The sequence below is a fragment of the Tiliqua scincoides genome, unplaced genomic scaffold (assembly GCF_035046505.1).
Source record: "Tiliqua scincoides isolate rTilSci1 unplaced genomic scaffold, rTilSci1.hap2 HAP2_SCAFFOLD_46, whole genome shotgun sequence".
NCBI lineage: Eukaryota > Metazoa > Chordata > Lepidosauria > Squamata > Scincidae > Tiliqua > Tiliqua scincoides.
Genome location: NW_027101644.1, coordinates 180,867 through 204,834, shown reverse-complemented (window position 1 = coordinate 204,834; position 23,968 = coordinate 180,867). Strand labels below are relative to the sequence as shown.

The 23,968-nt window shown below is 59.3% G+C and overlaps 3 protein-coding genes across 4 annotated transcripts; 1 reads left to right on the top strand and 2 right to left on the bottom strand.

Annotated features, from left to right (window-relative positions):
- Nucleotides 1–5,831: 5,831 nt before the first annotated feature.
- LAMTOR4 (late endosomal/lysosomal adaptor, MAPK and MTOR activator 4) lies at nucleotides 5,832–6,745 on the top strand. Its single transcript, XM_066611050.1, has 4 exons — nucleotides 5,832–5,964; nucleotides 6,070–6,153; nucleotides 6,248–6,365; nucleotides 6,458–6,745. The coding sequence occupies exons 1-4, from the start codon at nucleotides 5,962–5,964 to the stop codon at nucleotides 6,559–6,561; spliced, it is 309 nt and encodes a 102-aa protein (XP_066467147.1). The 5' UTR covers nucleotides 5,832–5,961; the 3' UTR covers nucleotides 6,562–6,745.
- Nucleotides 6,746–7,707: 962 nt separating this feature from the next.
- Nucleotides 7,708–15,906, bottom strand: TRAPPC14 (trafficking protein particle complex subunit 14). 2 transcript variants are annotated; one of them, XM_066611048.1, is made up of 11 exons: nucleotides 15,432–15,906; nucleotides 15,252–15,347; nucleotides 15,045–15,174; nucleotides 14,667–14,753; nucleotides 14,098–14,218; nucleotides 12,025–12,172; nucleotides 11,247–11,329; nucleotides 10,255–10,418; nucleotides 9,898–10,052; nucleotides 8,744–8,937; nucleotides 7,708–8,606 (listed from the first exon to the last, which is right to left on the bottom strand). In XM_066611048.1, the coding sequence occupies exons 1-11, from the start codon at nucleotides 15,822–15,824 to the stop codon at nucleotides 8,453–8,455; spliced, it is 1,725 nt and encodes a 574-aa protein (XP_066467145.1). In that variant the 5' UTR covers nucleotides 15,825–15,906; the 3' UTR covers nucleotides 7,708–8,452. The 2 variants fall into 2 exon arrangements, with proteins under 2 accessions (XP_066467145.1, XP_066467146.1); XM_066611049.1 differs by having other exon boundaries at nucleotides 8,833–8,937.
- Nucleotides 15,907–16,641: 735 nt separating this feature from the next.
- On the bottom strand, nucleotides 16,642–22,217 carry GAL3ST4 (galactose-3-O-sulfotransferase 4). Its single transcript, XM_066611051.1, has 3 exons — nucleotides 22,108–22,217; nucleotides 19,421–19,742; nucleotides 16,642–18,851 (listed from the first exon to the last, which is right to left on the bottom strand). Exons 1-3 carry the CDS (start codon nucleotides 22,215–22,217, stop codon nucleotides 18,030–18,032), a joined length of 1,254 nt encoding a protein of 417 aa, XP_066467148.1. The 3' UTR covers nucleotides 16,642–18,029.
- Between the last annotated feature and the right edge of the window lie 1,751 nt (nucleotides 22,218–23,968).

Here is a 23,968-nt window from a genome sequence, read left to right as displayed (position 1 = left end):
ACCTCTTCATAAATGACCTGGAGACAGGGTTGAGCAGTGAGGTGGCTAAGTTTGCAGACGACACCAAACTTTTCCGAGTGGTGAAGACCAGAAGTGATTGTGAGGAGCTCCAGAAGGATCTCTCCAGACTGGCAGAATGGGCAGCAAAATGGCAGATGCGCTTCAATGTCAGTAAGTGTAAAGTCATGCACATTGGGGCAAAAAATCAAAACTTCACATATAGGCTAATGCAGTGTTTCTCAAACTGTGGGTCTGGACCCACTAGGTGGGTCGCAAGACAATTTCAGGGGAGTCCCCATTCATTTCAATATTTTATTTTTAATATATTAGACTTGATACTACCATGGTATGTGTTTGCATTTGGGATAATGTTACAGATCTGTACTTTTAACAGGCTACTATGTGTATTCTTCTAACAATGATAGTAAATGGGACTTACTCCTGGGTAGGTGTGGGTAGGATTGCAGCCTAGCATAGCTAAAAATGTTCCTGCTTGATAATGTGAGGTCATGACATCACTTCCGGTGGGCCCTGACAGATTCTCATTCTAAAAAGTGGGTCCTGGTGTTAAATGTGTACTGGGCTAATGGGTTCTGAGCTGTCTGCATCAGGACAGAGATCCTGGGATGCTTGTAGACAGCTTGAGGAAAGTGTCGACCAATGTGCTGCGGCAGCGAAGAAGGCCAATTCTATGCTTGGGATCATTAGAAAAGGTATTGAGAACAAAACGGCTAATATTATAATGCCGTTGTACAAATCGATTGTAAGGCCACACCTGGAGTATTGTGTTCAGTTCTGGTCACCGCATCTCAAAAAGGACATTGTTGTTGTTGGCAACCTTCAGTCTCGAAAGACTATGGTATCGCGCTCTGAAAGGTGGTTCTGGAACAGCGTCTAGTGTGGCTGAAAAGGCCAATTCGGGAGTGACAATCCCTTCCATACTGGGAGCAAGTGCAGTCTGTCCCTGGTCTGTCTCCCTGGCTATGGGCCTTCCTTCTTTGCCTCTTTGCCTCAGACTGTTGGCCAAGTGTCTCTTCAAACTGGGAAAGGCCATGCTGCACAGCCTGCCTCCAAGCAGACCGCTCAGAGGTCAGGGTTTCCCACTTGTTGAGGTCCACTCCTAAGGCCTTCAGATCCCTCTTGCAGATAAGAACATAAGAACAGCCCCACTGGATCAGGCATAGGCCCATTTAGTCCAGCTTCCTGTATCTCACAGCAGCCCACCAAATGCCCCAGGGAGCACACCAGATAACAAGAGACCTCATCCTGGTGCCCTCCCCTACATCTGGCATTCTGACTTAACCCATTTCTAAAATCAGGAGGTTGAGCATACACATCATGGCTTGTACCCCGTAATGGATTTTTCCTCCAGAAACTCGTCCAATCCCCTTTTAAAGGCATCTAGGCTAGATGCCAGCACCACATCCTGTGGCAAGGAGTTCCACAGACCAACCACACGCTGAGTAAAGAAATATTTTCTTTTGTCTGTCCTAACCCGCCCAACACTCAATTTGAGTGGATGTCCCCTGGTTCTGGTCTTATGTGAGAGTGTAAAGAGCATCTCCCTATCCACTCTGTTCATTCCCTGCATAATTTTGTATGTCTCAATCATGTCCCCCCTCAAGCATCTCTTTTCTAGGCTGAAGAGGCCCAAACGCCGTAGCCTTACCTCATAAGGAAGGTCCCCCAGCCCCATAATCATCTTAGTCGCTCTCTTTTGCACCTTTTCCATTTCCACTATGTCTTTTTTGAGATGCGGCAACCAGAACTCGACACAATACTCCAGGTGTGGCCTTACCATAGATTTGTACAACGGCATTATAATACTAGCCGTTTTGTTCTCAATACCCTTCCTAATGATCCCAAGCATAGAATTGGCCTTCTTCACTGCCGCCGCACATTGGGTCAACACTTTCATCGACCTGTCCACCACCACCCCAAGATCTCTCTCCTGATCTGTCACAGACAGCTCAGAACCCATCAGCCTATATCTAAAGTTTTGATTTTTTGCCCCAATGTTCATGACTTTACACTTAGTGACATTGAAGCGCATCTGCCATTTTGCTGCCCATTCTGCCAGTCTGGAGAGATCCTTCTGGAGCTCCTCACAATCACTTCTGGTCTTTACCACTCGGAAAAGTTTGGTGTCGTCTGCAAACTTAGCCACTTCACTGCTCAACCCTGTCTCCAGGTCATTTATGAAGAGGTTGAAAAGCACCGGTCCCAGGACAGATCCTTGGGGCACACCGCTTTTCACCTCTCTCCATTGTGAAAATTGCCCATTGACACCCACTCTCTGCTTCCTGGCCTCCAACCAGTTCTCAATCCACGAGAGGACCTGTCCTCTAATTCCCTAACTGTGGAGTTTTTTCAGTAGCCTTTGGTGAGGGACCGTGTCAAACGCCTTCTGAAAGTCCAGATATATAATGTCCACGGGTTCTCCCGCATCCACATGCCTGTTGACCTTTTCAAAGAATTCTATAAGGTTCGTGAGGCAAGACTTACCCTTACAGAAGCCATGCTGATTCTCCCTCAGCAAGGCCTGTTCGTCTATGTGTTTTGAGATCCTATCTTTGATGAGGCATTCCACCATCTTACCCGGTATGGATGTTAGGCTGACCGGCCTATAGTTTCCCGGGTCCCCCCTCTTTCCCTTTTTAAAAATAGGCATGACATTTGCTATCCTCCAATCTTCTGGCACCATGGCCGTTTTGAGGGACAAGTTGCATACCTTAGTCAAGAGATCTGCAACTTCATTCTTCAATTCCTTAATAACCCTTGGGTGGATGCTATCAGGGCCCGGTGACTTACTGATCTTTAATTTATCAATGAGGTCTGAAACAACTTCTCTTTTAACCTCTATCTGACTTAACTCCTCGGTCAGGGGGCCCCGTTCGGGCCGCGGTATCTGCCCGAGGTCTTCTGCCGTGAAGACAGATGCAAAGAACTCATTTAATTTCTCTGCCATCTCTAAGTCTCCTTTTATCTCCCCTTTCCCTCCCTCACCATCCAGAGGGCCAACCACTTCTCTGGTTTCCTGCTTCTAGCATATTTGAAGAAGCTTTTATTATTCCCCTTAATGTTGCTGGCCATGCGTTCCTCATAGTCTCTCTTGGCCTCCCATATCACCTTCCTTGTATCAAGATGTCCTTGTATCGCAGCTGTGGTCTACCTGTAGGGTGCTTTCCTTGCACGAGTTTTCCATAGAGGAGATCCTTTGGGATCTGGCCATCATCCATTCTCACGACATGACCGAGCCAATACAGGCGTCTCTGTTTCAGCAGTGCATACATGCTAGGGATTTCAGCACGTTCCAGGACTGTGTTGTTTGGAACTCTGTCCTGCCAGGTGATGCCGAGGATGCGTCGGAGGCAGCGCATATGGAAAGCGTTCAGTTTCCTCTCCTGCTGTGAGCAAAGAGTCCATGACTCGCTGCAGTACAGAAGTGTACTCAGGATGCAAGCTCTGTAGACCTGGATCTTGGTATGTTCCGTCACGGGCAACATCAAGGGGATGTATGACGGTATCAAGCTGGCCCTAGGTCCAACACAGAAGAAAATTGCCCCTCTGAAGTCTTCCACAGGCGAGGTCATCCAGGATCGGACGCAACAGATGGAACGCTGGGTGCAGCACTACTCTGAGCTATATTCCAGAGAAAATGTAGTCACCGAAGAAGCGCTGAACAACATTGAGTGCCTGCCTGTGCTGGAGGAGCTTGACAGTGAACCAACCCTAGAAGAACTTCACGTGGCCCTGGACTCCCTTGCCTTTGGCAAGGCACCTGGAATAGACAGCATCCTTGCTGAAGTCCTAAAGTGCAGCAAAGAGATCATCGTCACTGAGCTGCATGAAATCCTCTGTCTCTGCTGGAGAGAAGGTGGAGTACCTCAAGAGATGAGGGATGCAAACATCATCACGCTGTACAAGAACAAAGGCGACAGGGGTGACTGCAACAACTAATGTGGCATCTCTCTCCTTAGCGTTGTAGGAAAGCTGTTTGCCCGAGTTGCACTAAAGAGGCTCCAGGTACTTGCAGAGAACGTCTATCCAGAATCGCAGTGCGGATTCCGAGCCAGCAGGTCCACCACTGATATGGTATTCTCCCTTAGACAACTGCAGGAGAAATGCAGGGAACAATGACAGCCACTCTTTATAGCCTTCACAGATCTCACGAAGGCTTTCGACCTGGTCAGCAGGGACGGCCTCTTCAAGATTCTCCCCAAGATTGGATGTCCACCCAGGCTCCTCAGCATCATCAGATCTTTTCACAAGGACATGAAGGGCACTGTTGTCTTCGATGGCTCCACATCACACCCCTTTGACATCCGAAGCAGCGTGAAGCAGGGCTGTGTTCTTGCACCAACCTTGTTTGGGATCTTCTTCGCTGTCCTGCTGAAGCAGGCCTTTGGAACTACAACAGAAGACATCTATCTCCGGACCAGATCAGATGGAAAGCTCTTCAACCTCTCCAGACTGAGAGCAAAGTCCAAAGTCCAGCTGAAATGTCTGCGTGACTTCCTCTTTGCCGACGATGCAGCTATCACTACCCACTCTGCCAAAGATCTCCAGCAGCTCATGGATCGTTTTAGCAAGGCCTGCCAAGATTTTGGACTGACAATCAGCCTGAAGAAAACACAGGTCATGGTTCAGGATGTGGACTTACCTCCCTGCATTACAATCTCTGCGCATGAACTGGAGGTTGTCCATGACTTTGTGTACCTTGGCTCAACGATCTCCGACACTCTTTCTCTTGATACCGAGCTAAACAAACGCATCGGTAAAGCAGCTACCACGTTTTCCAGACTCACAAAGAGAGTCTAGTCCAAAAAGAAGCTGACGGAACATACCAAGATCCAGGTCTACAGAGCTTGCGTCCTGAGTACACTTCTGTACTGCAGCGAGTCATGGACTCTTCACTCACAACAGGAGAGGAAACTGAATGCTTTCCACATGCGCTGCCTCCGACGTATTCTCGGCATCACCTGGCAGGACAAAGTTTCAAACAACACAGTCCTGGAACGTGCTGGAATCCCTAGCATGTATGCACTACTGAAACAGAGACGCCTGCGTTGGCTCGGTCATGTCGTGAGAATGGATGATGGCTGGATCCCAAAGGATCTCCTCTATGGAGAACTCGTGCAAGGAAAGCGCCCTACAGGTAGACCACAGCTGCGATACAAGGACATCTGCAAGAGGGATCTGAAGGCCTTAGGAGTGGACCTCAACAATTGGGAAACCCTGGCCTCTGAGCGGCCCGCTTGGAGGCAGGCTGTGCAGCATGGCCTTTCCCAGTGTGAAGAGACACTTGGCCAACAGTCTGAGGCTAAGAGGCAAAGAAGGAAGACCCATAGCCAGGGAGACAGGCCAGGGACAGACTGCACTTGCTCCCAGTGTGGAAGGGATTGTCACTCCCGAATCGGCCTTTTCAGCCACACTAGACGCTGTGCCAGAACCACCTTTCAGAGCGCGATACCAGAGTCTTTCGAGACTGAAGGTTGCCAACTAAGATGTCAGAATGCCAGATGCCAGGGAGGGCACCAGGATGAGGTCTCTTGTTATCTGGTGTGCTCCCTGGGGCATTTGGTGGGCCGCTGTGAGACACAGGAAGCTGGACTAGATGGGCCTCTGGCCTGATCCAGCGGGGCTGTTCTCATGTCCAGGGCAACAGGGACGGGACGCGCCGGGGGGGCCGCCCGCCACGCGTGCCCAGGCGTGGGTCCGCTCACTGTCACCGGCAGGACCGTTCTCCGCACCGCAGGCGCCGCGCCACTTCCAGCAGGGGCGGGACAGGCCGGGGAAGACGAAGCGTCCGCTGGGCGGGCGCCGGGTGCGTGGCGCGGCCGGGGAGGGCAGCGGGCGGGCTCCGCTCCGGGCTCCTCCCTTGCTCCGCCGGCCGGAACCCGAGAGCCGCTCTGGCCGACCCGAGTGCGCCTGCGCACCCCTCCAGCAGAGGACGGCATCATGGTAGGTGGGTGGGTCGGTGGGTGGCTGGGCGGCGGGGGGGCCGGGCCGGGGCGCCCGGAGCCCGCTGACCCCTCTCCTCTCCTCTCCTCTCCTCTCCTCCCGCAGCAGACGGCGGCGCTGACGCAGGGCCTGGAGCGCGTGCCCGACCAGACGGGCTACCTGGTCATCAGCGACGGGGCCGTGTTGGCGGTGAGCGGCGCGGGCGAGCCGGGGCGTGGGGCGTGGGCGTGGGCGGGGGGCGCGGGTGGCCCGGCCTGACTCTCCCTCCCCCTCCCCCCCGCAGTCGTCCGGCGACCTGGAGAACGACGAGCGCACGGCCGCCGCCATCTCGGAGCTGGTGAGCACCGCCTGCGCCTTCCGCCTCGCGCGCTCCCCGGAGGTGCCTTTCCGGCGCGTCTCAGGTAGGCGGCGGAGGGCCGCGGGTGGGGTCCCCTCTGGTGCGGCGCGGCCCAGCCCGGCCGCCCCCTCTGAGCGCCCCTCCCCCTCTCCGCAGTGGTGTTCGGCGAGCACTCCCTGCTGGCGACCGTCTCCGGCCAGAAGCTGTTCGTGGTGAAGAGGCAGAACGCCGCCCGCGAGCCGCCGCCTGAGCGCCAGTGAGCCCGGCCCTGCCCGCCGCGGGCCTGGCTCCCGCTCCTCGGCCCTCCCAGCCCTGCACAGGCCTCGGAGGGCAGCCCTCCCCCTTTCCAGCGCCAGCAGCCCGGAGGGGAGGAGCTGCTCTGCGCTCTGTGGCGCCCCGGTGCCGGAGGGGGCAGGACCGCTCCCGTGAGGGAGAGGCTGAGAGCACCGCAGGGACCGCTCTGCTCCCTTTCCTGCGACTTCCCCACTGGGTCTCCCTCTGGTGTCTGCAGGGTTAGTGCCTCCCAGCACTTGAGTTCCATCTTCCTCTCCCTCCCCACCTTGGCTGCCCTCCTCTCAAGCTGCTCTACTGGGCACCAAGCTGGCTGCCACCTTCCAAGTGGGGCCTGACTGGTGCAGCCAGAGGGTCCACTCTGTCCCTTCTCTGGGGACAGCTCTGGGCCTCTGCCCGCACTGCAGTCTGGTTTGGGGGCAGCCTGTGGCCCACACAGCTGTGTTGCTGCCAAGCCTCGCTCCCAGTGTCTCCTCCAATTGTTGAGGGACCTGTGGCTGCACAGGGAGGAGCGGAGTGTTTCCAAGCGGAGGCTGCGGGGCCTGTAGGGAAGGCTGCTGGTGCCTCCAGTTGCTTTGTGCCTACAGGCAGGAATTCCATTTGGCTTGGCTGCTGTCCTCTGCCTGCCTCTTGCTCCAGCTGCTCTCTGCAGGCACCCACATGAGATGACTTAAATAGCCTTGTGGCAATGGAAAGCCATGCTGGTTCCTGGGCCCTTCCCCTTTCAGGGGCCTGCTGCTCAGAAAACCCATCACCAGAAACCTGGGCAGTCTCAGAGGTGGCTTTTCCACCCAAAAGTTGTTCTGAGTGGCTTATGCGCCCTCCACCCTGACTTGAAAACTGGCTGCCCTACAACTGTCCCCAGGCTTTGAGTGGTTTTGTCTAGCAGGTGAGAGGCATCAGCCTGGAGCCTCTGGTCCACCTGAGGAAATAGTGCTCCTTTTTCTGAAGGGGGGGGGGGCATTCAGTAGTGGTCAGAGGCTGTCCCAGGAGCAGAGACCCCCTGCTGAGCTCAGGAGCAGAGGGGTCTGGTCCAGCCCTCCACCAGGGTGCCGTCACCTTTCACTGACAAAGAAGCAGCCCCAAGCCAGACAGACCAGGCGCATTTTCCAGCCAACGCTATTTATTCACAAGCACAAAAGATGGAGCCACTTCGGAGGCAGTTTTGTAAAAATATAAATAAAAATTAAATAAAGTACAGTGAGGGAGCATTTTGGCATGAGATGGCTGAGGGACAGGCATGGAGACCTGCTCTTCTCCCCTCCTCACGGAGGGTCCAGCAGCTGAGGTGCCCCTCTGCCAGCAGGGGGCGGCACAGGAACTCCAGCCTCTGCGCTACATCTCCAGGCTGTAGCTGCAAACCTCGGACTTTGGGGAAGTAGGGCAGGGGGGTGTGTGTGCTTGTGGAGGAGAGGGAACACCAGCCCCCTACTCTAGGCCTCGGGTGTGCAGGGAAGGGGTGGAAGCAGCCTTACTCTGCCAATAAGGAAGGAGGCTGAGGAGCTCCATGTTGACTTCCGACCCTTGTGGTGAACTTTGTCAAGAGAAGGGACAGAGCAGGAGAATAAATCCATTGGCAGCAGGGGTACCACCTCTCCCCCCAGGGGTGGTGGAAGATGGCACAGCTCAGGCAGGGCTCCTGGATGCTCTGAGCCCTGTCATTTGTGGGGGAGGATGACGTCCATGCCAGGAGATGTTTCCAGGCACGGGGGGAGTGAGGGGGATCATGTTCTGGCCATTCCTGGAGAGCAGTGTGTGGTGGGTAGCAGTGGCACAGGGGTCAGCCAATGCCATGTGGGTGATGATGACAGGCAAGGCAGAATCTCCCTTGGGAGTCAGAGGGACAGGCGGGGTCCTCCCTCACGTGACGGGTGCCATCACCAGCACCTTGCACTCCCGCTTGGCAATCTTGTCAAGGGAAAGAGCTGCCTTGTCGGGGGGCAGATACAGGGGGCGGCCCGCTGGAGAGCCCACAGGGGGGGTGATGGCACGGCGCTCCATGACACTGCCTGACCTGTTTGGAAGGAAAGAGACACACAGTGAGCTGCGGTTTACTTTACTTGGAGACTTCCAAGTAAAGGCCCCCACAGACCCTGGACTCCCTGCGCCAACTCCCTGCTCTGCCAAAGTCGGAGGGAAAAGCCCACCCACCTCATGAGGTGGCCCCGCGTGGGCTGCTGGTGGGAGAAGCTCTGGGAGCGGCCCAGGCTGGCCTGATGGCGCTCTACCAGCTCACGCACCGCAGGACTCCCAGGACTGCTCTTGCGGGAGATGGGCCGAGCCTCAGGGGGCGGGTTGGAGATGCTGGCCGTGAACTGCAGCTTCAGCTTCATGTGCTGGGACAGCTGGGGGGGGGGGGAGAAGAGATCACAGTCAGGCTCTCTTTTCTGTGGCGCACACATACTACTGAAAGGGTGGGCTGGGCCAATCTGCCCTATGCTGGGCACGGTACAACTGCAAAGGTGACTGAAAGGACTTCCAAGCAGCACCCAGCTGGAGGAATCCTCAGGCAACCTCCCAGTGGGCTCCCCCTCAAGCTCCCTTGCTGGCAACTGACAGCCTGAGCCGAAGCCACCTTTTCCCAGTGTCCACCAGTAACTCCTTCCACCTGCAGGGCCGCTGAGTGGCTGCTCCCCTGGCCATTACTACTGGAAGAGGCCCCCACCGCCAGCCTCTGGCTCCCTTTGGGTTCATCTGCTCCTCAAGCCCTGGTCCAAAGCAGGCAGGCCTTCTGGCTGTAAACCCTAAGGCGCTGGCTGGCTGGCTGTGTGGGTGTAGGCAGGCATCTTTTGGCGTAATTATTTCAGCAGCATGGCTGGAATTGCCAAGGTTTTCCACAGGAGATAGAAAGAGACACCAGACTCTTGGGCTCTCTGGCCTGTGGTGCTTGCTGGGAAAGCCTGAGCACAGATTTCCCCCCCCCCCCAATTCCATCAACCTGCAGAAAGCTGATTATGTGCTGCGCAGGACTCTGGGGTGGAACATGCTGCTTCCAAGAACATTCTTTTCCCAAGAATTGTTTCCATGTGTTAAGGGGCAGTACCCTGGGAGACTTTCCAGGCACAAATGTAGCCAGAAGCAGCAACTGTGCTCCTCAGGGTGGGACATTCCCGCCAAGGAAGGAGCGAGCCCCGCCTGCCCAACATTTGGCCAACACCCCTGACTCAGCCGGATGCATCAAGGCTGGTGGACGCCCCACTATGAATGCGATGCTGGGCTTCCTTGGGGGCGGGATCTGTGGACAGCCTAACACAGGAAGTGCCACCATCACACCAGCCTCCGCCTTCTGGCACCACCCCACTGACCTCGTACAAGCCGGCACGCAGGGCCTGGAAGGTGACGCGGAATGTGCGGGCGCTCCCCTTGCGGGAGAACCCCAGGTTGTTGAGGGGCGTGTGGCAGACAATTGAGTCCTGGGTGTCCTGGATGGCCCGGCGCTCCTCACCTGAGAGCTTCTTGCCTGAGGGCGAGTGCGAGAGGACGAGGGTCAGAGCGCTCTCCACCTCGGGGAGGACCACCAAGGCCCCTCACAGCCTCCGCTCTATGCCCCCAGTGGTCTGCATGCTCATCTTCCATCCCTAAGGCTCCATTCCTGGCCAACGGGCACAGAAGCAGTGTGGCCTTCCTGGCAACACCCTGACGGTAGAGCGCCAATCACTCACCAGCAGCAGAGCTCTCCGGTGTCCACACCAAGCGCACTGCCAGGAAGTCCTGCAGGTTGTTGATGAGGGTGTACGTCACGGTGAAGCGGTGATGCAGGGCCACAGGTGACTCGCACTCTGCGGTCATCACAAAGCGAGGTCGGGCCAGGCGGATGCTTGGTAGCCTGGCAGAAAAACCAGAAACCTGTCCACAGGGGCAAGGGGGGGTGGCCAAGTGCCTGGGGGGCCCTCATCCAGCTGAGTGCCTGAGACACGAGAGGGAGCCAGGGAGCTGGAGCCATGTTCCTCCCACCCCTTTCGCAAGAACGGGGCAGGCAGGTACCCTGGCCCAGCACACCCCAATGGTAGGCCTGCTCACCCTTCAGGGGAACCCAGAGTCATTCCCTGCCCCTTCTAAGGAACCAACAATGGCAAACCACAGGGGCCCACCGTCTGGTTAATGGCAGGTTCCCCAAAAGCCCTCCACTGCAGGTGACTTCCCAACAAGGCTAGGAGCAGCAGCAAGCTGACTGCGGCAGGGCCCAGATGGCCAGAGACTCACCACAGTACCTGAGAGATGCACATTTGACTCAAGCACAACCACAGGAGCACTGCCTGGAGAAGAGAGGCCCGCAGCTGCTGGCCAGCTGCCTGCCTAACTCCGGCACCTCAGGGCAAGGGGGACGCAGACTTCAGCAGCCCTGCTTGCTATATTCAGCACTCCAGACTGGCACAAGTGGGGAGGTATTTCAGCGAGTCGTTGTCAGATCTCCCAGCAAAGACTGACTTTCAGCCCACTGGAGAAAGGTGTTCGGGGGGGGGGGTGGCCCTCCTGAGCCCGCTGAGGGTCCACTGGTGGACTGAGCAGTTTCCAGCAACAGTGTCAGGGACAAGGGAGTTGAGCGGTTTGAGCAGACCCCATGCACCAGGCACGACCTCCTGGTGCCCCCAGGGAAGGCGACAGCGGGGGGGGGGGGAGGCAGAAACAGAGGCAGGCCAAGTAGGCCCCTCACCTGTAATGAGTGTAGATGCTGGTGGTGAACGGCAGCTTCGGGGTCGACCACTGGACCACAGCGATGAGTGGAACCTCCAGGCCCTGTGATCAGCAGGCACGTGCACAGACTCGAGCCCTTTTCCCACCACCCGCTGTCCCAATGGGGAGCCCAGGAGCAGCTGCAGGTGGCACCCCTCTTCTGACCCCGCTCTCCTGCACCTGGGGCCAAGAGGCAAGCAACCCCTGGATCCAGAGGATGTACACAGCCAGCTTGAAAGCCACCTCAGTGGCCGCCACCCCTCACGGCTGCATGCTGTGGGAAGACGCCTCTCCTCCTGCCTGTGACGGTCCTCCCCACCTACTACAGCCCAGGGATGCTCGAGTCCCCTCTGGCATGAGCTCTGCCGTGATGGCCAGGGAGCAGTGGGGTCCGAGGGACCAGCCTTGAACCCAGTCCTGGGCCTGACATCCAGATAGAAACTCCAGAGGCAGCACGCTCGGGCCCACAGCTTCCCTGCAGCCTGAACATTGGCGCCACCAACAGGCCCTGAGGAATGTGATGAAGCAGAGAAGGAGGGCAACACTTCAGGCCAGAGGCCACTGGGCCTTGGGGGGATTAAGTCTCATTCCACCTCTACTGCAGCAGGAGCTGACTCCCCAGAGCTCTCCAGGGAGCCGCTGCTTGCGGTTCTTCACTGGCAAGAGCCAGCAAGCCCACCTGGCCCCCGCTGCATGGGCCCGGGGGGTGCATCCCCTAGACTAGAGCCCTGCCTCTAGAGCCCCACTCCGCCTCTCACCTCCTTTGTGCTGTCTGGGGGCTGTTCAGGTGCCTGCAGCTGGAAGAGGAAGTTCTGTTCCTCCAGAGCGCGGAGGGAGCAGGGGCAGGTGCAGGCCGAGGAGGAGATGCGGCAGAAAGAGGCCATCGAGACCTCCCCTGACTGGTGGCTAGAGGAGGCAGGAAGAGGTGTGAGAAGTGGAGAAAATGTCTGCACCCCAGCTGCTCAGTCCTGTCCCCACTACTTCCCCTCTGATACCAAGGAAGCCAGGCAGCCGAGGGGGTGGGGGAGGTTTGCACAAATCCTGCCAGGGTATCCTGCCAGGGTCCCTCACCAAAGGCTACTGAAAAAACTCCACAGTCAGGGAATTAGAGGACAGGTCCTCTCGTGGATTGAGAACTGGTTGGAGGCCAGGAAGCAGAGAGTGGGTGTCAATGGGCAATTTTCACAATGGAGAGAGGTGAAAAGCGGTGTGCCCCAAGGATCTGTCCTGGGACCGGTGCTTTTCAACCTCTTCATAAATGACCTGGAGACAGAGTTCAGCAGTGAGGTGGCTAAGTTTGCGGACAACACCAAACTTTTCCGAGTGGTGAAGACCAGAAGTGATTGTGAGGAGCTCCAGAAAGATCTCTCCAGACTGGCAGAATGGGCAGCAAAATGGCAGATGCGCTTCAATGTCAGTAAGTGTAAAGTCATGAACATTGGGGCAAAAAATCAAAACTTCACATTCAGGCTGATGGGTTCTGAGCTGTCTGTGACAGATCAGGAGAGAGATCTTGGGGTGGTGGTGGACAGGTCGATGAAAGTGTTGACCCAATGTGTGGTGGCAGTGAAGAAGGCCAATTCTATGCTTGGGATCATTAGGAAGGGTATTGAGAACAAAACGGCTAGTATTATAATGCCGTTGTACAAATCTAAGGTAAGGCCACACCTGGAGTATTGAGTCCAGTTCTGGTCGCCGCATCTCAAAAAAGACATAGTGGAAATGGAAAAGGTGCAAAAGAGAGCGACTAAGATGATTATGGGGCTGGGGCACCTTCCTTACGAGGAAAGGCTACGGCGTTTGGGCCTCTTCAGCCTAGAAAAGAGACGCCTGAGGGGAGACATGATTGAGACATACAAAATTATGCAGGGGATGGACAGAGTGGATAGGGAGATGCTCTTTACACTCTCACATAATACCAGAACCAGGGGACATCCACTAAAGTTGAGTGTTGGGCGGGTTAGGACAGACAAAAGAAAATATTTCTTTACTTAGCATGTGGTCGGTCTGTGGAACTCCTTGCCACAGGATGTGGTGCTGGTGTCTAGCCTAGACGCCTTTAAAAGGGGATTGGACACGTTTCTGGAGGAAAAGTGTATGTGCAACCTCCTGATTTTAGAAATGGGTTAAGTCAGAATGCCAGATGCAGGGGAGGGCACCAGGATGAGGTCTCTTGTTATCTGGTGTGCTCCCTGGGGCATCTGGTGGGCCGCTGTGAGATACAGGAAGCTGGACGAGATGGGCCTATGGCCTGATCCAGTGGGGCTGTTCTTATGTTCTTACGCCACACACTGTGTGCCACCCTGAGCAGAGGCCTGGCTCCTCTCCCTGGCCCTGCTCTGCCCATGCCATCAAGTGGGCCCACTTGCCAACTGCCTGCAGAGAGTCTGCCCCACCCGTCCCTTTGCCTTTAGCCACTGCTAGCAGAGTGGTTGTAAGAACAAGCCAGAAGCCGCTTGGCATCCCCACTCTCAGGACCTTGGTGCCTGCGGAAAGAAGAAGCCTGGCCCTTCCTGGGGTGGGAGGGGGGCTTCAGACCACACTCTGCCTCTACTGTTGCAGGCGGCTGGCTCCCCAGAGCTCTCCAGAGAGTCACTGCCTTGTGGTTCCTTGCTGGCAAGACACAGAAGCCCAACAGGCCACCATACCCACTGCATGACTTATCTGATCTGCATACCTGGGGGGGGGGGGTTAGAAGCCCCCCCAGCTGCACTGTGCCTTAGGCTCTAGACCTCCCCCTGCCTGCCCTACACTGGGCTACAAACTAACTTTTGAAGGAGGAAAAAGGCCTAATAGAGTCGCCACCAGGATTCCACTTCCCCTCTACCCACCAGACGTCGTCGACGAGCAGGACGGACCCGTCGGGCATCATGGGGAGGTAGCTGGCGTTGAAGTAGGGCAGGATGCGCACGTCCCACACGGAGAGCTCTTCCTGGGAAGCTGCGTTCAGAACTGGGGGTGGGGAGGACAGAGGAGAAAGGTCACGGGGGGGGGCAAAGAGCACATGACACTCACTGCCTCCCAGGTGGGGGATATAAACTGCCTCCCTCCTCAGAGGAGAACACCCTCGTTACACAGCCAGTACAAGGCAGTGGGCAGGGTGATGAACCCCAAAGCGCGCTCCTGGGAGGGCACCACTGAGCCTCCAGCAGCTGTGGCTGCTGCTGGTTGCCCCACCCTGGCTGGACAGTCCTCCTTGTGCGCACACTTGCCCCCCTCCCACATCGACCTCGGAGGTGCAGACAGGCAGCCACCCAACGCCTGCCTTTGCTTCTGCCACCCGGCACCTCTGGCCCCTTTCGGGCACCATGCCTGCTCCCCACCGCCCTCTCAGGCCGCGCTGGCCAAGCACCTGGCCTTCCCTTCCCCAGTGCCCACCCAGAGCCGCCCGCCCGCCCACCTTTCAGTGCCGTCAGGTGCTTCCCTGAGACGCGGAGTTGCTGGCATTTCAGCTCTGGCGGGGGCAGCACCGTCAACATGGTACTCACTGCAGGGTCAAAGGTCAGAGAGGCTGAGCAGCACATCAAGCCCCAGGCCTGAAGCCAGCCCCACCCCCACCCGGCCTCAGTCTTCCCCAGCTGCAACAGGGACCAAGAACGTCTGGGGGGCCGGGAGAGCGGCACTGAGAGCCAAGCACAGGCAGCCGGGAGGAGCATGGAGAGGGCTGCCTGAGCGCCAAGGAAATGCCCCCTGCTCAGCACTGGCTGGCTGCAGGCCAGCAGCCTCTCCAGGTGCTGTGTCACAGCGCTGGGCAGCTGGGGCTGTTGCTGGGGCGTACCTTGAGCCTTGAAAGCCCCCTGTTCCTCCCGGAAGGTCTGGGAGGGGGCTCGATCCTGCAGGATGCTGAGGTAGCCTCGCTCCCGCACCTCGGCCTTTTCTTGGTCTCGCTTCCAGACTGTCACCACGATCTGGGGGGTGGAGGGGTGGGCCAGCAGTCAGTCTGGGGTCTGCCGCCCCCTGCACAGGGAGTGGGGCGGCCCCTTACCTTGGCCTTGACGGTGCTGGGGGGCAGCTTGTCCAAGGAGATGGTCAGTGGGAAGATCACCTCGTCGGTCGAGACGATCGGCTCCTCCACGGGCACCTGCGGGGGGAGGGGAGGCATCACCTGGGTGCCCCCGGAGGAGCCCCAGTTCTGCCCGCAGCAGCCCCCTTGGCCCCGCCTTACGCCTGCAGCGGGCCTGCCCGGGGGCCCCGCGTGTCCGTGAGTCAGGAGGGCCCGGCAGTCCCGGAAAAGGCTCCCGCGGGCCCCTGGCGCCGCCTCCCCGTCTCCCGCGGCCTCGGGGTCGCCCAGGGGCGCCTCGTCCCCCCCCAGGCCGCCCCCGGGACTGACGCTGGCCAGGGCGGAGAGGGAGCCGGCCAACTCCCCCCAGGGCGGCCGGGGGACCCCCGCGCCCCCGGGCCGGCAGCGCAGCACCAGCAGGAAGCGGACCGTCTCGCCCAGGTACAGGTGGTTCCTGCGCGGCAGGGCTCGGTACCGGCCCGGCTCCCCCAGCAGCACCTCCCGGGCCGGGAAGGGCACGGCGGGGAAGTACATGAAGTAGTCGCACTGGGACTCCATGGGGGGGCCGGCTGGGCAGTCGGGGGGCGAGGGCTCCCCCTCCGGGGCCGATCGCGGGGGCGCTGCAGACCGGGCGGGCGGGGATGCGCCCTGGCCGGGGGCGGCTCGTGGAGGGTGCAAGCCAGGCCGGAAAGGGGCGACTGCAGGCAGAGCCGGGGAAGGGGCGGGCGCCGCGCAGGAGGCGGGAGGAGGAAGGGGGCGGCCTCGGCTTGGCTTGGCTGGGCGGAGCGGGCTGGCGCCGGCGAGGAAGAGGCGGCGCTCCGCCTCCGCGGCCGAGGATGGGGCCCTGCTTCCGCCCGGTCGGCACTCGGCCCCCAGCGCCCCCGACGCAGAGGCTGGCCAGGCGGGGCCCTCCTGGGCGTGTTCAGCGCCGCCCCCCGAGCTCGCTGGGCGCCTGGTGGCCAGGAGTTCCGCAGCTCCGTGCCTCGCCCCCTGGCCCGCGGAGAGGACCTGCTCTCGGCGCTCATCGGCCCCAGCTTCCCGCTGCCTACCGCAACCGCGGAGCCGGGCACAGCCCTCTCCTTCTAGAGGCGTTCGGAGCTGGCCCTGCCCTGCGGGCTGCCTCGTGCCCGGACCCTCCGAATGCGTCTGGGCGGGTGCAGCGCCCCCTCCCCGCGCCCCCTGGAACGCCGAGGCCGTCTCTGGGCCCTCCGGCAGCAGTCCCGACGTCCACCCTGAGGGTCACGCCGCGCCACCCCCCCGCAGCGGATCCAGACCCCCCAGAATGCAGCCGCCGGCTGCACCCACCCGCGGTCCCCAGCCGGGTCAGGCACGACAGGCAGCCGGGCTGTGCAGTCTGCTTTATTGATGGCTCACGCCGGCCGTTTTCTGGCAACTCAACCCGCCTTGCAGGAGTGGCTGTCGCGGACGGTGCTGGGCGGGCAGGCGGGCCCCGGCTTGTGCTCAGCTCCACAGGATGCCCCCTCGGCCTGGGAGGAGGCCGCCCCCAGCCCAAAGAGCAGCTCCCTCCGCCTGGCGCAGAGCAAAGGGCAGGCTTTCTGCTCCTCTTTCCCAGGCTGGAAGGCTCTGCCAATCCAGGCCCTCGCCTTGTGCTCGCAGCAACCAGGCCGAGGCCCTGTCCAGCAGGGAGACCAGGGTGGGTGGGGAAGGCCTGGGCCTGCACACCTTCTGCCTTGGGGTCACGCTTCACAGTAATTGCAGGTTCACAGAGCATTGTGCAAGTGTTCAAAGCAGCTTTTTGCACATGATCTGTGCTCTGTACATCAGCCCCATAAGTGTGGGGCGGCTCCATTATTGTCCTGCTCCAGGCAGGCCAAGGGGTGGGATGAGGCCAAGTGACTGGATGCAACTTGCCCCATGTGCGTTGGTGGCCAAGGAAGAGCTCGGAGCCAGGGACTCAGCCTCAGGGAGCCTGAGCATAATTACTCAGAAGTCTTAGGCCCAGCGAGTTTCTGATGCTTGCTCCCAAGTAAGAGTGCCTGGGATTGGGGCCCTAGCCTGCCCAGTCTGTCACTTTCAAGCCAGTTTAAGACCAGGCTGCTGCCAGCATGCCCACATGCACCTCTGGTGCTTCTGTTCTGGCTCTCGCAGAGGAAGGTCTGGACTTGCTTGGAAATCCCAGCGTGAAGGCTGCCCAGGGGCAACACTCTCTCTGCAGCCCTGCAAGTGCCCTAGCCCACCAAAAGGCAGCAGAATGTCCTCCTTAAACAGCTTAGCAGAGGAGTGGCCTTGAAACCCCCTGGTCATTAGCCCTCCTGAGGATCACCACCTGGGCCCAAGTGCCAGAGAAGGCAGTGAAGGCCCTACACACTGAGATCTCACACCCTGGGCCTTGTTCCATGTGTGCACAGGCAGATGTGGTGGGACCCAGAGCCAGTGCCAGGCCTACTTTCTAGCAGCTGCCCCACAGCTTGGAAAAGGTCTGTGGGGGTGGGTAGGCACCAGCCAGCCCACCTAGACATCCCCAAGAAGATTCCTTCTGTTAGCAATGTATGGTTGGAGCTCCTGGACCTGGGGGTGGTTCTAGAGACAAAGGAAAGGAGTGTGGCAGGTCTGCTTTGGAATGCACCCCCTTGCTTCCAGTCTTGTATGTTTTTGCACCCGGCAGGGGGGCAGAGCCAGGGGTCGTGTGGGCACAGCTCCACCAGAGGGCCTCACATGGCCCTGGAGTCCATAGACACGCCCAGCATGGGAAGACCAGGCTAGGCACAGTAGTGCCCCCCAGTGCCCAGAGCCCTTCCACAGCTACCTCACCCCCCTGTTCTGAGAGCCATTGACACCTTGCAGGGGTGCTGGAAACTGCTTGGCATCCAGGAAGTCCTTGTACTGCAGCTCAGGGGTGACCATGCGCCGGCACAGCTCCTGGTCGGCAGGTGCCAGGCCGGGCTGTAAGGCATAGCCCAGGATCGGGACTTGCCCAAACTGGAAGGGGCGGATGCGCTCATCGGCAATGTGGCCCGGAGCCAGCGGACCCCCACCCTGCAAGCAACGCTGCCCCAATTCCGCCTGCCGTTCCTGGAGAGCAGCCACTTCCCGAGCCATGTGAGCGCGGCCAAACCGTTCCACGCGGTCCCAGAAGGTGTGGTTGAAGTGGGCGTAGAGGTGCCAGTCCAGGCTGTTCCAAGCCCGAAGTCGGGCTGCGTCCACAGGGGCCAGAGGGCGCACAGTATCTGGGCTGCGCAGGTTGTGCCGGAAGGCCACCACTTCATCGAGGCTCCAGCAGAGGGCGTTGCGCAGGAGCACCAGAGACTCATCCATGTGTTCTGTTAGCAGCACCAGGTGGAAGGTGCGCGCCAGACCTGCCAGGGTGTCTCTGATGGGCCCCAGGCCCAAGCCCGAAGGCAGGTCCAGGCCAAAATCGAACCAAAGCAGGTTGCGGGCATAGTGGCTGCCACGCTCAGCCGGCCGGTAGAAGCGCTGTGGGGCCGCAAGGAACTCGGGCAGAGAGCCGGCACGGCGGAAAGCAGGCACCACTCCCCGGTAGTAGGAGAAGGCTGACTCTGCCAGGGCAACCGGGTCCCGCACGATGGAGAAGTAGAAGGTGTCCGGGTGCATCACTTTCTGGACCTGGAGAGGGAAAGGAGGGTGAGCTGTGGGCTCTTCTCTGGGAGAACTAAGTGATGGGACAGGGCTGGGTTTCACACAGGCGGGGAAGGGCGGGTTTCTCTTTCAGTCCAAGTGTGTGTGGCTTCCTCCCAGGCAAGGGAACTGCAATCTGCTTGTGCTCAGGGGTGCCCTGCTCAGTACTCCTAATACTTCTGAGCACTAAAACCCAATCTCTGCTCATGGACGGCGCTGAAGGTTGTGGCTCACAGCGCTTGGAGCCCAGCTGAGGGCCTGTGCGTGTGAGAGACGCACGCCTGGCGCTGGGCTCCGCATGCTGACACAGGCTTCTGCAGAGCTGGAGCTGCCTTGGGGCATATAGCGGGAGTTGGGTGAGGCCACAAATCCAGGCAGGCGTGGGGGGGAAACAGCCTGAGCCAGACTTGTGCGAGCCCAAGAGACCCACCCGTGGTCAGCAGCAGCAGGGTAGGAAAACCTGGGCACTGTGGCTGGCTCTCAGAGCCATAGGTCTCCTCCCCAAATACCCTTTGCCCCCCATCATTAGCCAGACCCCGCCTGCCCCCCTGTGGCACCTCAATCAGGTTGAAGCGCATATGATGGCAAAGGATGTCGAAGGGCTGTCCCCTGGGGTGCCACCCTTTGACCTGCCGCGCCTGGAAGCGGTTGGGGTAGTTGAACTGGTAGCGGGCAGGGAGGGCAAAGCGCAGCCCCCGTGTGTCTCCGAAGCGGTGCAGGATGTTGACGATGGTGCTGCTGCCTGTCTTGTGGGTCTTCAGGAAGAGTAGGTGCTGGAATGGCCGGCAGGAGGGGCCCTCCTCTCCCCCCACTTCTGCTTCAGCCAGAGGGGCACGGGGTGTGGGTGGCAGTGGCAGCAGCCGGGGCACAGAGGTCTTGCTGGAGGAGAGCAGAGAAAAGAGCTGTCAGCTCTGCTGACCTGGAAAGACTGGAGGGACTGCTGGAAATGGAAAAGATGCAAAAGAGAGGCTAAGAGCGCAATCCTAACCCCTTATGTCAGTGCTTTCCAGCACTGACTTAAGGACAATGCAGCTCTGGGGTAAGGGAACAAACAATCCCTTACTCTGAGGAGGCCTCCGTGAGTGACACCCAACTGAAGGGTGCAGCACACGTCCCATTGGCACCGCTATGCCAGTGCTGGAAAGCACTGACAGAAGGATTGCAGCCTAAGATGATTACGGAGCTGGGGCACTTTCCTTATGAGAAAAGGCTACGGCGTTTGGGCCTCTTCAGCCTAGAAAAGAGACGCTTGAGGGGGGACATGATTGAGACATACAAAATTATGCAGGGAATGGACAGAGTGGATAGGGAGATGCTCTTTACACTCTCACATAATACCAGAACCAGGGGACATCCACTAAAATTGAGTGTTGGGCGGGTTAGGACAGACAAAAGAAAATATTTCTTTACTCAGCGCGTGGTCGGTCTGTGGAACTCCTTGCCACAGGATGTGGTGCTGGCGTCTAGCCTAGACGCCTTTAAAAGGGGATTGGACGAGTTTCTGGAGGAAAAATCCATTACGGGGTACAAGCCATGATGTGTATGCGCAACCTCCTGATTTTAGAAATGGGCTATGTCAGAATGCCAGATGCAAGGGAGGGCACCAGGATGAGGTCTCTTGTTATCTGGTGTGCTCTCTGGGGCATTTGGTGGGCCGCTGTGAGATACAGGAAGCTGGACGAGATGGGCCTATGGCCTGATCCAGCGGGGCTGTTCTTATGTTCTTAACTACAATTCCCAGGAAGTCTTGCAGGTCTCTTGTTATCAGGTGTGCTCCCTGGGGCATTTGGTGGGCCGCTGTGAGATACAGGAAGCTGGACTAGATGGGCCTATGGCCTGATCCAGTGGGGCTGTTCTTATGTTCTTAAACTACAATTCCCAGGAGGCCTTGCAGGTCTTCTTGTTGTCTAGTGTACTCCCTGGGGCATTTGGTGGGCCGCTGTGAGATACAGGAAGCTGGACTAGGTGGGCCTATGGCCTGATCCAGTGGGGCTGTTCTTATGTTCTTAAACTACAATTCCCAGGAGGGCTTGCAGGTCTTCTTTTGTCTAGTGTACTCCCTGGGGCATTTGGTGGGCTGCTGTGAGATACAGGAAGCTGGACGAGATGGGCCTATGGCCTGATCCAGTGGGGCTGTTCTTATGTTCTTAAACTACAATTCCCAGGAGGTCTTGCAGGCCTCTTGTTATCTGGTGTGCTCCCTGGGGCATTTGGTGGGCCGCTGTGAGATACAGGAAGCTGGACTAGATGGGCCTATGGCCTGATCCAGCGGGGCTGTTCTTATGTACAGTGTTTGGGGCTCTTCAGTCCAGAAAAAAGGTGCCTGAGAGGGAATGAATGAAAAAGGTGCCTGTTTCATTGAATGAATGGGCTATGTCAGAATGCCAATGCAAGGGAGGGCACCAGGATGCAGGTCTCTTGCTGCCTTGTGTGCTCCCTGGGGCATTTGGTGGGCCGCTATGAGATACAGGAAGCTGGACTAGATGGGCCATGGCCTGATCCAGTGGGGCTGAGACAACCAAAGGGTTGACCCCAAAGAAGCCCCAGTGATCCAGGTGCCTCCACTGGCTGCTGCACCCCTGCAGCCCTTTGGGAGTCTCATTATTCCACCATTCCAGGCTGTGGGGTTCAACCAGTGGTCGTCCCCAGCAGGGTAGGTGCTATGTGCCCTGGGGAGGCCCACTGCAGGCGTAAGGTGAGGCCAAGGGGGCTGCTGCGGGCAGCACACCGAGAAGCCCTTCCTTGCGGCAGGCTGACTGCAACTGGAGGGCAGGGCCTTTCCTGTGGCTGCCGCCTCATGAACACTTTCCTGCTCTGCGCCCTCTTGCACCACAGCAGCTGCGCAGTCGTGGGACTCGTGTCGCCTGCAGAGGTGGTCCTCAGAAGAGTGACACGTGCCCCCCAAAGGCGGAGGGACCGAGTGTCATCGCTGACAGCCCTTTGCGGAATAGCAGGTGGTCCTGGCTCCCACCGCTTTGGAGACCCCATGACGGCACTGATCTGTCTGGCCTGCCCCTGCAGGAAGTGGGGCTGGCTGGGCCAGCAGGGCCCTCACAGCAAGGCAAGGCTCTGCAGAGGCCTGGGCCTTCAGGCAAGGAGGGGGCAGCAGCCGCTGGAGATGCCTCACACTCATGTGCAGAGCAGCATGGCTGCAGGAGGGTGAGAAGGAGCTGTCTCTGTCTGGTGCCCGCAAGATGTCTTCTCCTGTGGGCCGAGGGGGAGCACAAGGAAGTGGGGAAGTTACCTCTTCTGAAAGGACAGCCCCCAGAGCTGGATGGTGAAGCCGATGGTCATGGAGATGGCCAGAGCGGCCCCGAGCACGTGCAGGCGCCAGTAGCCAGGGAGGAGCCTCATTCTGCAGCTGGTGGGAGGGGAACAGGCCAGGGGAGAAAAGAGAGAGCGCATGTGTGAGGAGTGGAGCACTGCAGTTCCAGCCCCCCCCCCAGGAAGCAGGACCTCCTTCTGTCTGTTGTGGGGGGCCCTCCCCCTCCCTCCCCAGCAGGCTTGATGTTGCACATCCCAGTCCTGTTCCCCTGGACGGTCTTTTGCTTCCTTGGAAGGTGCCTCAGAACTGGCCACGGTTCCCACACGTGGCTGTGCCAGAGATTTCTCTGGGGCATCTCGTGTTCCTTCTCAGTCCCCTGATTCACAGACCCTCAGCAGGGAATTTTTGGGAGTTCTCCACTGTCTGCTTTGCTTCCTGCCATCCTTGAAAAGTTGGGGGTCATCTGCACACTTGGCCGCCCCCCACATTCCAGGTCGTTTAGGAGCAAATTAAACAGTAGCGATCCCAGGAAATGAGGCCCTGACCAGGAGCCAAGACGCCTTCGAGCCCCCTCGCCCCATGGTGTCAGCTCCCAGCCAGCCCACTCCTGGCCACCTGCAGCCTCTCCCAGGTAGAGCTGAGTGCCTGACCTTTGGACTCCTCCACCCCCCCTCCAGGACCAGGTCTGGAACAGCTGCCCCAGAGGAAGTCACGTACCCCGCCCTGCACCTGGAACTCCCCCCCTCTGTACACAGCCCAACCCTGCGAATGACTGGACAGAGGCAGGCGGAGGAGGAAGACCAAGACGGGCGGGCGGGCGGGCGGGCGGGCAGTCCCTCACCAGGACACTGTGCGGAGGAGAGCGTGGGCTGAGGGCACAGGGGGCCCCTCGCCAGTGGTGCTGGGCAGCACAGCCCCTCCTGCCTGCCACCCCACCTCCCTGGCAGCGCCAGGCCTGTCCTGGTGGCAGGAAGCAAGCCCCCTCCCCCACTGCCTGTCTAGTCAGAGCGGGGGGGGGGAAGGGCGTCATCACCAGCGCCTCCAGGACATCTCCGGGGCTCTCCTGCCCCCACCCCCGCGCTTGCTTCGCTCGCCAGCTGGCCTTCGCCTCCCCTGTCCTGCCGCTCCTCCTCAGCAGCTGGAGGGATTAGAAGGCCCGCCCAGCCTGGCAGATGGCAGCCCTTGCCTGCAGCTGGGGCCGGCAGGAGAGGCGGGGCGGGGTCGGGACCCGCAGGGCCCCCAGACCCATGAGAGGGGTGGCTTGCAGGCTGCTCCAGAGTTGCAGGGGCCGCGTGTGGCGCTGCTTCCGTGCCTTGGGCACAGGCAGGCGGCGGTGTGCAGAGACCCTGGTGCTGCCCTCCAGGGCCGGGCGTGACTGCTGATGGCTGTGGAGGGGCAGAGGCGGTGCGGCGGTCACAAGAGGGCCAGCTCGTCCCTCCGGAGGCTGCCAGGCTCTGGACCAGCCTTCGGATGCGCCCCAGGCAGATTCTTCTGGGAGCAGAGCTGGTGGCTGCGCGCAGCCGGCCCCAGAGACCCCACCACAGCCCCCCAGCGCCGGAGCAGCAGCGCCAGGCAGTCCTTTTGTGCCCCCCGAGGGGCCATCCCCCAGCGGGCCCTGCAAGTGCCTGCTGGAAGTGGGCCAGACCAGCTTCCCTGCCGTGGCTCGGCTGCCGACTCGGCTCCCCGGCACCCCGCGGAGCGAATGCCGCTGGCTCCCACTGACGCACCCGCGGGCCTTTCCTCCCCCTGGGTGGCCTCCACCTGTCCCGGGAGGCTCCTGGCGAGCCAAGGCTCAGTCGCGCACCTCGGGCTTCGGAAGTCGCCCGACAGCGAGAGCCCT

Bases quoted from the DNA above. Each gene is read 5' to 3' on its own strand.
- GAL3ST4 (XM_066611051.1), bottom strand. From the start codon at position 22,217: ATGAGGCTCCTCCCTGGCTACTGGCGCCTGCACGTGCTCGGGGCCGCT. The intron at 19,743-22,107 runs GTAACTTCCCCA...GCTCTCCTCCAG, and splicing joins GGGCTGTCCTTTCAGAAGAG to CAAGACCTCTGTGCCCCGGC. The intron at 18,852-19,420 runs GTGCCACAGGGG...TTCCCTCTCCAG, and splicing joins TGCGCTTCAACCTGATTGAG to GTCCAGAAAGTGATGCACCC.
- LAMTOR4 (XM_066611050.1), top strand. The intron at 6,154-6,247 runs GTGAGCGGCGCG...TCCCCCCCGCAG, and splicing joins GCGACGGGGCCGTGTTGGCG to TCGTCCGGCGACCTGGAGAA. The intron at 6,366-6,457 runs GTAGGCGGCGGA...CCCTCTCCGCAG, and splicing joins GCCTTTCCGGCGCGTCTCAG to TGGTGTTCGGCGAGCACTCC.
- TRAPPC14 (XM_066611048.1), bottom strand. From the start codon at position 15,824: ATGGAGTCCCAGTGCGACTACTTCATGTACTTCCCCGCCGTGCCCTTC. The intron at 15,348-15,431 runs GTAAGGCGGGGC...CTCCCCCCGCAG, and splicing joins CGGGCAGGCCCGCTGCAGGC to GTGCCCGTGGAGGAGCCGAT. The intron at 11,330-12,024 runs GTGAGAGGCGGA...TGCTGATCACAG, and splicing joins CCCCAGACAGCACAAAGGAG to GGCCTGGAGGTTCCACTCAT.